The sequence below is a fragment of the Ascaphus truei genome, chromosome 3, assembly GCF_040206685.1.
Source record: "Ascaphus truei isolate aAscTru1 chromosome 3, aAscTru1.hap1, whole genome shotgun sequence".
Classification (NCBI taxonomy): Eukaryota; Metazoa; Chordata; class Amphibia; order Anura; family Ascaphidae; genus Ascaphus; species Ascaphus truei.
In genome coordinates, this window is record NC_134485.1 from 245,811,788 (window position 1) to 245,825,182 (window position 13,395).

The 13,395-nt window shown below is 43.1% G+C and overlaps 1 protein-coding gene across 2 annotated transcripts in view; it reads right to left on the reverse strand.

Moving 5' to 3' along the window:
* Positions 1 to 12,997, reverse strand: part of ATP10A (ATPase phospholipid transporting 10A (putative)) — a 214,056-nt gene extending 201,059 nt beyond the window's left edge. Inside the window, exon 1 of one of the 2 annotated variants that reach the window (XM_075590558.1) lies at positions 11,945 to 12,995. In XM_075590558.1, the coding sequence (XP_075446673.1) occupies positions 11,945 to 12,414 (470 nt within the window). In that variant the 5' untranslated portion in view covers positions 12,415 to 12,995. Of the gene's footprint in view, positions 1 to 11,944 lie in introns of both variants that reach the window. The other variant, XM_075590559.1, reaches the window with a different exon arrangement.
* Between the last annotated feature and the right edge of the window lie 398 nt (positions 12,998 to 13,395).

Genomic DNA, 13,395 nt, shown 5'->3' on the forward strand with positions numbered 1-13,395 from the left:
TTGCATGCAGTTTCCGATCCTTTACAAAGTTTTTATTACTGCATCCCAATTAACTCCCAAAACAAAAAGATACATCATTATTATTAACCCTCAAATTACCTACTAGAACTTGGCAATTACTTATGCAGGAGTCACTTTTTTATTTTTAAAATTACCATCACCTCATTTTGGGGATACATTCTATCCATACATTTTAATTCTCTGTATCACTATGATGGCGTTTTTTTCCCCCTTCTTAATTGCTTAACTATTTATTTTAGATTCTAGGACTCCCACCAATCTTTTATTACCTCTCCCCGATCTATCAGTTGTCCTTCCAGAGATATATTTCTCCTCATTTTGGATTTTATGCACATTACAGATGCAGCGGGCGTTATTCGAACAAATCACGGCGCCGTTTTCGTGTGCGCTGCTGTACTCCACGCGGCATTAACGCCGCCAATCGTCCCAAGCACGCGTGTTTATCGCGGTTGCTTTGTTTGAGTTTAATGGATTGTGTGCAATAAAATGCAATTAAATTAATTAATTCTAATGTGTACAGTACTGTGCTACTGTGTCAATTTCAGGTGTTTAAAAACCAGAACACTAAAATGCCATTTTCTGCACTCGTCTGCACTCGCGTCTTAAGGCGGTACTGTTGGAAGAAATCCCACGCCAACACATGGGTATTCTGAGGTATACACTGAGTGAAGTGTTTCAATAACGGCCGCTGCATCTGTATCTGAACTAGAGAATCTGTCAGCTATGAATCCTGTTATTTTCAGCATCAGAGGTCCTCCAGTTCCTGATATAATATTAGCCTGTTTGCCCATAACATTTTCCAAATAAATACAAAAAACACAGTGTCACCGGGGCCTCCCAATGGAAAAAAAGTCACAACCACAGGGACACGGATGATCTCAGTACCAAGTGTAACAATTCACAGAAATTGCAGTACAGATTTTATCAGCCAGTATATTATGTTAGAAAACAAGTTTAAACAGAAAGGAGGTTACCAAAACTTCCACCAACCGTGCTAGAAAAAGAGCAATAAATGCAGATTTGCACATTGTTAAGGTTGATAAATTATCAGGATAAGAAGAAATGAAATGAGGAGCTTTTATGTGTTTCATTACTCACCGTTGCCCAGAGATAATAGTGGAGTCATTTAATCAACACTATATACCTGATGCATACACAGGTTCTAGAATAATGACTTGCAAAATGATTCTCACTATTAAACCGAATGAAGGAGATGACAACTATTGTATCCCCAAATATATTTAAAAAATACAGGTGGATATTTCTAGCCTGCTACAGCATAAGAGTCACCGTGTAAACTAAGCAGCGGTCCTCAAGACCCTCCCACAGGCCTGGTTGTAAGGATATCCCTGCTTCAGCACAGGTAGCTAAATCAGTGGCTCAGTCTTTGTCTGGGATATCCTTGAAACCTGACCTGTTGGGGGTGGGGGGGAGGGGGGCGGAGCAGGGGTCACGAGGACAGGAGTTGAGCATGACGTACTTTGAGAAACAAGGCACAAAAGAGGTGTACTCAAAAAAGATGTACTGGCATACAAAATATACACAAAAGTGTATTGAGGCTAAGAAATCACCAACCGAACAGTTTACATTTAAAGCTAAAAAATTTTACATTTCCAGCTTAATTCATTGTAAAATTAATAAAAATGATGCCGTTACACAATCAGAAAGTTAAAATCATGTTTGCATTGTCCCAACCTTTAAATTTGATAATGCACCCATTAGTTTTATGTTAAACACACTTTTATTGCTAGAGTAATAGAAATATGACAGCAAGGATATTTAGGTTGACGTGTGTTAATAATGACATGTATTTTGCCGTCAACAGCTTTCAGTGTAAGTGTTTTGGAGGATAACAAATGACCTTTACAAATGTATGTAGACTGGGAAAAAAAGAAACACAGTGAGGATGAAACGGGTGACAGGATTTCTAAACAAACACAAAAATCATTATGTGAAACAGGAAACCAAGGAAGTCTGGTGAAAAGACTATTATAGTAAGGTGCTAGGAAGTAGGAACGCCTAGAATCCAAATTCTAAGCTATGCCACCAATTCTCTATTTTCAACAAAGCAATGATATCAAGGTGCGATTGATACATACAGTAGTTACAGTACATTGTACTTACATAGTTACATAGTAGATGAGGTTGAAAAAAGAAATACGTCCATCAAGTTCAACCTATGCTAAATTTAGACAACAGATACTTTATTATCCTATATCCCCACTTACAGTATATTGATCCAGAGGAAGGAAAACAAAAAATCCCAGTGAAATATCATCCAATGATATCTCATAATGGGAAAAATAAATTCCTTCCTGACTCCTCGAATTGGTAATCAGATTAAACATGGGAAGGATATTAATTCAGGGAGTACTTATTTGGTATACCCCTGTATACCTTTCCTTTCTAAAAAGATGTCCAACCTTCATTTGAACATATCTATTGTATCTGCCATCACACTCTCCATGGGTAATGAATTCCACATTTTAACTGCCCTTACTGTAAAGAACCCTTTCCTTTGTTGCTGGTGAAATTTCCTTTCCTACAACCTTAAGGGATGGCCCGAGTCCTTTGTACTGCCCGTGGGGATGAATAGTTCTTTTGAAAGCTCCTTGTATTGTTCCCGAATATATTTGTATATAGTTATCATATCCCCTCTAAGACGCCTCTTTTCTAATGTAAACAAATCTAATTTAGCTAGCCTCTCATAAGTTATATTATCCATCACCTTTATTAATTTGGTAGCTCTTCTCTGCATTTTCTCTGGTTCGATAATGTATTTTGTAAGGACTGGTGCCCCAAGTTGTACCCCATATTCTAGGCGTGGCCTTACTAATGCTTTATAAAGGGGTATAATTATGTTTGCTTCCCTTCCATCCATTGCCAGTTTAATGCAAGATAAGATCTTGTTGATGTTTAGATAATGCTATATGTACTAGCCACATTATACCCTTCACATCATTACCGCTTCCAATTCAATAACACTAGTGCGCTTATTTACAAATAAGATCTCTACTGAGGTTTTACTAAACAGATCAGAGCTTACAATGGTGTCTTTATTACAACAAAAAAATACATTAACACAAAAAATATATACATCCTCCCTGAGGTTATACTGTATATCATCTGGCAACATTCATCCCTTCCTCAGAAAAGGTCACCCATTGCTCACTATATGAAAAGTCGTGTTCTGAATGGATATTCTCGGAAACAGTGACATTATCAACTGTGATTCGCTCTATTCACATTTCCAATGCATTTTGATTGCATAGACTTCCTCTTTACCAGCAACAAATGAAACATTTGCAATAAAAGGGTTAAACTAACGCCCGGGAAAATGTGGCATTTACCATCTCTGAAGACTGGCGGCAGATAAAATAAATAAGACAGTATTGGGTTTCTTCTTAAATGAGCCATTCATCCACTTTTTTTTTTTTTTAACAGGATTGAAGCAGGGGGTTTCCGGAGAGATTAACCCGTTCATTTCAGCTCCAGGGACCCTCTGCTTCCAGAGATACTTACCTCCGAAGGGGGTGCCGGTATCTCTCTGCTTTCTAAAGCTCCCACGTCATGTGGACCAATAGGAAGCCGCACCTGGTGATGTCACGCATGTTACTGGAGCTGAAATGAATGGGGTTCAGCTTTGGAGAACCCCTGCTTCAATCCGATGCTTAAAAAAAGAAAGTAATTCGCAACAAAACACCTGCTTGCATTGCCACGTTAAAAAGAACAGGTATAAGTGGATATGCCAAACAGGTCAAAACATAACAAGAGTAATAATACAGGGATTAGCCTATTGCCATTTACTGGAGACAGGAAATATTGTTTTTCGCTTGTCAAACAAACTGGGAAAATGTTGCAGATCTGTAGCTCACACAAGTGTAATTTATTCCCTGTCACAAATGAGATTAAATGTTGTGAATAAGGAATGTGCAGAAATGGAATCGTAGACATAATAAAAATGTACATCAGCGCCAAACTTCTGCTGGTGAAATGCATTTATGTCACATTAACCATTAAACATAGGAGTAAAGAACAAAATACCTAATGCCATCCAGCCATTTCTAACAGGGCAAGCTTGCTACTATAAAGAGTACAAATATCCGAAATCTGCAAAAAGATTGTACCAGGAGTGCTCACAACAAGCAATGATTAAGATGTGAAAAACACGTCTCGATAAATCCCTTATATGTTACTCTTATTTCAACCCATTTGTATATTCAGCCTTCCTATCTCCCACTTTGCTGCACATCGTGTGGAGCATGGCCTTGTGAGACCTCAGAAGCTCCATTACAACTACATCTACAGAGAACTGTGCTGTAGGCTTAATAGCAAGAGCCTCCACAGGAGGTTGTAAGTGTTTAACTGATAAAATGTTAGTATCTGCTCCCTAAGCAGGTTCTCATTTCTGAAATATTTTTTTAGTGTTTAAAATCATGATTTTCTTCATCTCTAGCTTCTGAGTTTATCATGGTAACCTTGAGACTGCAATGGGTTCTGGGGAGAGTGCCATTTTAACCTCCCAGGCACTTAATATATCTCAAGCATATAACACGTGACAGGAGCATCAGATTTTGAAACTAAAAACACCATTGGAAAGGGTAAGAAGAGATCTCAAAGTCAAGAAACAACAATGGAGATTTTGATGAGAGCAGCCTGCTGCTTTGATAAAACCAATAACAACCAATAAGCTTCAAGACTTTGTTACAAAGAGGTAACATAGAAATAAACAAAACAAGTTAAACATTGACTGTGCAACATTCACTGTCCTATAAATACAGTTACTGTTCCACTGTATAATGCTGCAACCCAGTGTCCTTGTGCCATTGTGTTTCTTGGCACTTTACCAGGATTTACACTGCAAACGCATGCATACGCTTTACATACAAATATAAGGAATAGAACAGTGAGCACACTCTAAATGGAACAAGGGAGGCGGACCAAGATTACACGCGCGCCAGAGAGTCTACACTGTGTAATATACTGCACTCTGGGGAACAGAACACTTTTTAAATCGATTGAAAATATTAATTGACAGAAGGATTGGCTGTCTGTTGCCTGCCCAATATCTCTGGCATACTTTTAAAGGTTAAACAAAATTAAGTGTATAATGTAACTACACTTTCTAGAAATTATTACAATTTCTGCCTGATGCATATTAATATTAATAGCCATATTGAAAATAAACAAAAATGCTAAAAGCAAGCGCTGCATATAGAATCGCTCCATGTATATTCAGCAGCTCCTTGATATTCCCAAATTCGAGGCAGGTCAAAATGTCATTTTAATATTCACTCTGTAAAATGAACAAGAGAATTTTACTTTGCCATTCATTATACACACTGGGGGAGACATATCAACAAGGAAAAGTGCAGATAGAAGTTTGTTTTAACGTGTTGCTCCATGTAAGAAAGTCTCTCATATTTGACACAAATTGCTATCCAGAAATGTTTATGCCAACCAAGACCTGGCGGATTTTTTGGATGCAGATACATGATTTATAAAAAAAAGTGATGCAGAGATTGCTACATCTGTGCATCATGTAACTCCCCCCTGACGCCTCCTATTGTCACTCCCCAAATTACGAAATGACACACACCCACACAACACAAAATGTGGAGCAAAGACCATGTTAGGTTGCGGCCAGGCTGGGAGCGGGCGTGCTGGCGCTCGAGCGCCATGACATCATGCGCTCTGCTTGGCCGTGTTTTTCCTGGCCAGCTAGTTGCGTGTGTATGGGGGCGTGTCAGGGGGCGTGCCCATGACATCACGGAGCTGGTTCGCCCTCATTGGGCGAACCGCTCACGTGATGCGCCAGCGAGCGGCATAAACAAATTTGCTTGCCTCTGCAAGCAGCTGAGCGCCGTGCGCTCAGGGGCATGCGCAGGCGCTCGCTCACGCTGGCCACACACAATGTGTTTCATCGTGGCGAGTGCTCACTCCCGCTCAACGTCACCCTGGCTGCAGCCTTAGGCCCCGGACATGTTCCCTGCGTGCTTGCGGAAGCGTGCTGACGCGCGCTCCCGCTCAGCACTGAGCCCCTACAGTCGCAATTAGAGCGGCTTTAGTAGGGGCTCACCTGCGCTTCCGCGCGCTTGCGGAAGCGCAGGTCTTAGGGGAATTTAAAATTCCCCCGCTTGCCGGCGAGACAGGCCGGTCACGTGAGCGGTTCGCCCAATGAGGGCGAACCAGCTCCGTGACGTCACTGCCCGCCCCCGGTCAGTGACGCGCCCGCTCCCGGCCCGCCCCCTGACGGTCTGTCCCCCTTCTGCCCGATCCCTGCCCCCCTTCTGCCCGATTCCTGCCCCCCTTCTGCCCGATTCCTGCCCCCCTTCTGCCCGATTCCTGCCCCCCTTCTGCCCGATTCCTGCCCCCCTTCTGCCCGATTCCTGCCCCCCTTCTGCCCGATCCTTATCCCCCTTCTGCCCGATCCCTGCCCCCCTTCTGCCCGATCCCTGTCCCCCTTCTGCCCGATCCCTGTCCCCCTTCTGCCCGATCCCTGTCACCCTTCTGCCCCGATCTATGTCTCCTGTGTGTGTGTGTGTGTCTGTGTGTCTGTGTTTGTGTGTGTGTGTGTGTGTGTGTATGCATGCATGTGTGTGTGTATGCATGTGTGTGTGTATGTGTGTGTGTGTGTGTGTGTGTGTATGCATGTGTGTGTGTATGCATGTGTGTGTGTGCATGTGTATGCACGTGTGTGTATGCATGCATGTGTGAGTGTATGCGTGTGTGTGTGTGTGTGTGCCTTTGTGTGTGTGTGTGCCTTTGTGTGTGTGTGTGTGTGTGTGTGTGTGTGTGTGTGTGTGTGTGTGTGTGTGTGTGTGTGTGTGTGTGTGTGTGTGTGTGTGTGTGTGTGAGAGTGTGTGTGTGTGTGTGTGTGTGTGTGTGTGTGTGTGTGTGCGCGTGTGTGTGTGTGTGTGCCTTTGTGTGTGCGTGCGTGCGTGCGTGCGTGTGTGTGTGTGTGTGTGCCTTTGTGTGTGTGTGTGTGTGTGTATGCATGTGTGTGTGTGTGTGTGTATGTGTGTGTGTGTGTGTGTGTGTGTGTGCACGTGTGTGCGTGCGTGAATATATTTATCAACGTTGCACAATGTTAATAAATAATTTATTCTCACAACATGTCTTTTTTTTAATTTTTAAAATATTATATAATATACACACACACACACACACACACACACACACACACACACACACACACACACACACACACACACACACACACACACACACACACACACACGTTCCCCAGTGACACACACACTGACAGCTACCAAGTGACACACACACACAGTGATACACACCAAGCGCTTGCTGTCTCCTCTGTAAGGACAGCAAAAAGCTCCTGGTAGAGCGAACGGCAGCAAGCGAGAGCAAGCAAGCGCCAAACATGGCCAAGGCCTTACACTGAAGCAAAGAGACGCAAGATGAAAATGACGCAATCTGTGTCAGTTATGCTCCAAATTTGTCTTGATACATCACACCCACTGACTGCAATGAGCAGTGATGCTTTGAGGGCAGGTATAAAATCTCTCTAAAAATACATAAGTAATGTGGTTGAGGGCTGTGAGGGGAGCACTGCTTTCATTGCCACCCTCTCCCACCCTCCCCTTAAAAGTCATGTTTGTAATGTATTTACATCCGCTCGTTGCGATATGATCACTCGCAGTATGGCTTGTGTTCAAAAAGATATTAAACAAATTGTTGTTATTTATAAACATAGCTGAGTGCTTCCAATCGCTGCTACACCAATAAGCTTATGAGAACTATCACTTGTTAATTTGATATATTTTTTTAGCGAATCATTTTTTTAGTTTTGTTTCAGTCCTTAATGCCATTTTTAATGAGTTTCAAAGCATCCTTTGATTTCTATAGCAGGCTTTAGTCCACCTCCGCAGCAGTGCAAGATCTTTTTAACACTTTCCTGTTGGTGATCATTTGTTGCCAATGTTCCCAGCAGTTTGAGCTGCAAACTGTAACAATAAATAATGTTACCTTAATGTAAGGATATATTGTAGCTGCTGAGTTACACCAACTGAAGCGGCCATTATGTTAGTCACACAATCAGGATTTTGACAGATTTAAAATAGGAGCACCAAATGCTTGCAAGCTTAGGTAAGAATGTAGATGCAAAGATTGGAGCGCAACTCCCAGGAACCACATGCGAGGTAGAAAAAACACAAATAGTGCAATTCTGTGTATTAAAGTGTGTATTCTGAGGTAGAAGGGTAATAGATGCACTCACAAGTTATGCAAGAATGTAAAATTATACATTGTCACATGCTTTACATACACAAAGAATAATAAAAAAAAAAGTTGGAAAGTAGTATTGTCGCTTTAACCAAAAAGCTACTAAATAGCAAAACAGAGGCGAATCTTAGAAAGCTTTCAAAAATCCAACAGTGCTACTTTCAGGAAACACTTTAATACTAACTGCTACAAAGGTGTCCAAGGCCAAATAGACCACTTATCAGGAAATAATAATGGGCTCAGATGCTTAGTCAGTTATACTGACTAGGAAATTGCTAAGGACCAAGGGCCTCATGCAGAGAGCAGCGCTATGCAGAATTGGAGAGGGGGAAAAATGTTACCTTTTTTGGAGAGTTTTTATGTCCATATGCAGAAAGGGCAGAAAACTGCCTTTCTGCATATGGAGAGTTTCAACCAGCGCTATTAGCGCTGTTGAAACTACTGGGGAAAAAATCGCGTTTTTTTTTTTCCCCTCTCCACCGGCCGCGGAGCGCCAGCTGCTTGGTGGAGAGGGAAAATGTTGAAAATCGCGCCATTTTTTTGCCGTGAACAGCCACTAGATGGCGATCGCGGCTCTCTGCATACGGCAGAGAAAAAAACTGGAGAGAATTTAAACTCTCCAGGCGCGCGGCGAATTTGAAGGGGAAAAAAAAAATGGCGCTTTTTTTTAAACTTGCCGGTTTCTGCCTTTCTGAAGGCAGAATCCGCCAATTAATGCCGCTTTCACTTTTTGCGCTGCTCTCTGCATGAGGCCCCAAATCAGAAGTAAAACTGATATGACATAATGAACAGCCTTTACAGCTCAATAATTGCTACCACGACAATATTTTTTAATGGAAGGTATATCAATGTCTGCAACACAATGTATCTGAAATCCTAGGTTAACAATTTCCTCATTGAGGGTCACAAGTGAAGCAACTGTGGGCTACATTCTGAACATTTTGTGTTAAATGGACCTACTTTACATCTTTTGCAAAACGCATTTGCCTCAACTTTGCACAGCTTCTGCTAAAATGTGTTAACAAGGCAATCCAAGCGGCACTTTTAAAAAAAAAGGTTGTTTTAATATATGCAGCCTTTGATTACCTTTATTAAAAACGATTTACCTAAGCTGCCAATCAAGGTAGCTAAATAGCTACCTTTCAGTTTCAATCAATCTTTCACTCATTGTAACTCAGCAGCTACAATGTATTCATATTACTAAGGTAACATTATCTATTGTTACAGTTTGCAGCTCAAACTGCTGGGAATATTGGCAACATAGTATTACCAATAGGAAAGTGTTACAAATATCTTGCACTGCTTGAAAGGTGGGCTAAAACCTGCTATAGAAATCAAAAGATGTTCAATATATAAAACTCATTAAAAAAATGGCATATAGTTACAAAGGATGGAGTAGGTGGTATGATACCTTTTATTACCCACTCGTCTTTACTTAAAAATGTCATTGAGTTGAATTTAAAAAAAGAAAAAAAAAAGAATGGTGTGCGTATTATCTAATACTACAAAACTGATTTTTTTTTAAAAACAAAAAAAAATATTTAGGATATTGCATGAACTACTCCTTTAAAAGTCCCTTCAGCTAATTTCCACCTTCATGCACAAATAGCCCTTCTGAGAATTATTACTAGACAAGCAGGTTACTGCCCTTGTATGACAGGCATAACTTGGGAAGACAACAGAGTGTCACAGGGCAAGTATGAGACTAGGCAAGAGAGGTCAAATGCTAAATAAAAAGGGGCACAGGGGGAGTAGATTTAACATCGGCCCAATTATACACCAACAATATTTGTAAATCAAGTCTTGTAACTGAAAAACAACCTTAAACACTGGGCAAAAATAAGGTCTAAATCTGCCAAGTTTTATTTGGATCAAACAAGTGGAAAATAGAATTTATAGGTTGGCAAACCCCACTTGTTTTTTCAGGCATAGTTGCCTGAATTGTTGAACTGCATGTACCTGACTAGATTTTCCACAGGAGACAAAGAAGCATGGACAATACAAAGACAGATGTCATTTATGACACGCAGCCCTGTGGCATTGGTGTTACTATACAACTGATGTATGGGGCCTATCACTGTCATCACCTAGATGTCCACTACCTCAGCTGAATATTAAAGTGCTACAAATGTGTGCGCTCAAAAGAGAAATGCAATTTATTGTTCTGACTGCAGATGTGTCTTCAACTACCCCTGCAGGGCATAGACTTTACACAAAAGGCCCAGCAATGGCACGATGTGTGTGTGTGTGTGTGTGTGTGTGTGTGTGTGTGTGTGTGTGTGTGTGTGTGTGTGTGTGTGTGTGTGTGTGTGTGTGTGTGTGTGTGTGTGTGTGTGTGTGTGTGTGTGTGTGTGTGTGTGTGTGTGGAAGTGTCTGTCAGAACCCCTCCTGGAGAGGATGGGAGTGACACCACAGACTGACATGTGCTGCACATTCCTCTATGTCCCACTGCAGTCCCTGTTGTCTCACTCCATGGTAACTACATGCTTCTCCTGCAGAAAAAAACAAAACAAAAAAAAAAACCACAAACATTGTCCCAGGCGGGCACTTATAACACAATAAGGTTACTGGCACCGCTGCAAGCACTGCCCACACCTTCCTATGTGAAGTGAGCTGAGGAGAGGCGGACCTTGGAAGGTCCCTCCCACCCTCTAAAATGAATGGAAAGCAGTTACAAGGCAATGCACAAAACGTGGCAGCTTTACTGAAGCAGCTTCTTGTCCAGAGCCTCCGGGGGACGGGCCTGCTAAAGTGGGCTCTTTGTTTAACCCCTTAGCTGGATTGCTAAGAGAGTATATGCACACTACTGCCTGCTTATTGTTGTGTCTGCCACATGTGTACGGTTACATTGGTGTGTGTGTGTGTGTGTGTGTGTGTGTGCTATGGGACTACACCTGAGGTGCAGGTATAGATAATGCATCATCTCCCTTTTCTACAGGATAGTAACCGATTGTCCACATATTCCATTTGAATACAGTGCAGCCTCTATTTTGGGGGTGAATATCTCTCTAATGTACAACTTATCAGCGGGTGCACCCCTAATGTAAAGTGTTCATATCTCCGGACCAACACAGTGCATTACATTTTTCACAGCATTAAAAAAAGACGTCCCTTCATGCAAATAATTAGGCAGCTGCTGATGAATGAGTTTAACCATAACACAGCACATTGATAAACCTGGGTGCAGCCACCATTACCCCAAGCACCCCCCCCCCTCTCTCTGTACCTGCAGTCACCATCACCCCAAGCACCCCCCCCCCCTCTCTGTACCTGCAGTCACCATCACCCCAAGCACCCCCCCCTCTCTCTGTACCTGCAGTCACCATCACCCCAAGCACCCCCCCCCCTCTCTGTACCTGCAGTCACCATCACCCCAAGCACCCCCCCTCTCTCTGTACCTGCAGTCACCATCACCCCAAGCACCCCCCCCCCCTCTCTGTACCTGCAGTCACCATCACCCCAAGCACCCCCCCCTCTCTCTGTACCTGCAGTCACCATCATCCCAAGCACCCCCCCCCCCTCTCTGTACCTGCAGTCACCATCACCCCAAGCACCCCCTCCCCTCTCTCTGTACCTGCAGCCACCATCACCCCAAGCACCCCCTCCCCTCCTCTCCCTCTCTGTACCTGCAGTCACCCCAAGCACCCCATACCTCCCCCCCCCCCCCTCTCTGTACCTGCAGTACACCAGGCAGTCCATGTGGTTGATCTCCGTGTCCGAGCGGTACCGCCGGTAATCCTCCCACAGGTCCTTGACGGCCGTGACAGCCAGGATGAAGATGACCGGGGCCAGCGCCAGCTCGGGTTTGAAGGCATTGACCGCCGGCACGAAGTTGAGCAGGGCGATGAACACGAAGTAGACATTGGCCAGGCGGTGGAACTGCTCGAAGAGGTTCTTGGGCAGGAAGGACAGCGCCGTGTACTTGGTGGTCTTGATGGAGTTGGCGGCGTGCAGCCGGTTCGGGTTCTCCCAGGCTGCCTTCCCCGATACATCGTACAGCAGGTTGGACCGGACCGTCCTCGCCTTGCTTTCCTTCTTGCTTTTCCTCCTCCTCCTCTTCTTCTTCCTCCTCATCGTGTCCTCTTCATCTTTGGGCACCTGGCACTTGGGGTCACCGCATCCATTGCCGTCATCATCCACCTCCATCACCACCTCCCCCCACCTCTCCTCTGCCCCTGCCCTGGTGATCTTCCTTTAGATCACCAACTACAAGTAAACGTGGGTCTGTGCAAAAGTTCACTTTTTTATGTCCTTCTTTAGGGTCGTCCCATTGCAAAGCAAACTTCAGGGAGAAGACAACCCCCTTATGTTATCATCTTGCATGCAACCTCTACCCCGAAAATGCAAAAGAGGGAGGATGAGGAGGAGGGGACATCATGCATACTTTAAGTTTTCTTCCTATCTCTTCAGGGGAATTGGGTGTTTGTCCAGGAGCTTGCAGGTTCCCGATTACAACTTTTACTTTCCAAACTTTTTTTGCTGTCTCCTGGCGAGTAAAGTTCCTCCTCCTCCCTCTGTGTGTGTGCCAGACAGGGCTGCCTCCTCCTGTGTGTCACTATTACCAGTCCCACTTTCGTTTCCGCTTAGCTGCTGGGAGGAGGAGGAGGGGAGGGGGAGGTTGTAGTCAGGGCAAACATCAGCCCCTGTGTTTGAAGAAGAAGAAGGCTTCAAAAACAAGTCAAGAAGACCCAGCTGTCACTAAAACAAACACCCTAAAAGCGGAGCCCTCTGCCATCTTGTTGCTGGCAGCGCCTCCCTCTCAGAGCACTGCTGAGTCCAGACTAGACTTGGGAGGCCACTAAAAGCAATGACTTCCTCCATTCTTAGAAAGACAGGGAGCTGTTACACTGCAGTGGCTTTACACATAGCTTATTCTGCATGTCTGTATATATATATACTGAGTTAAGTTATGGTGAGTAAAAAAAGTGACAAAAACCCTCCACAGGAAAGCAAATATGCAAATATAGCATACAGCTATATTTGTGTGTGTATATATATGTGTGTGTGTATATATATATATATATATATATATATATATATATATATATATATATATATATATATATATATATATATATATATATATATATATATATATATATATATATATATATATATATATATATA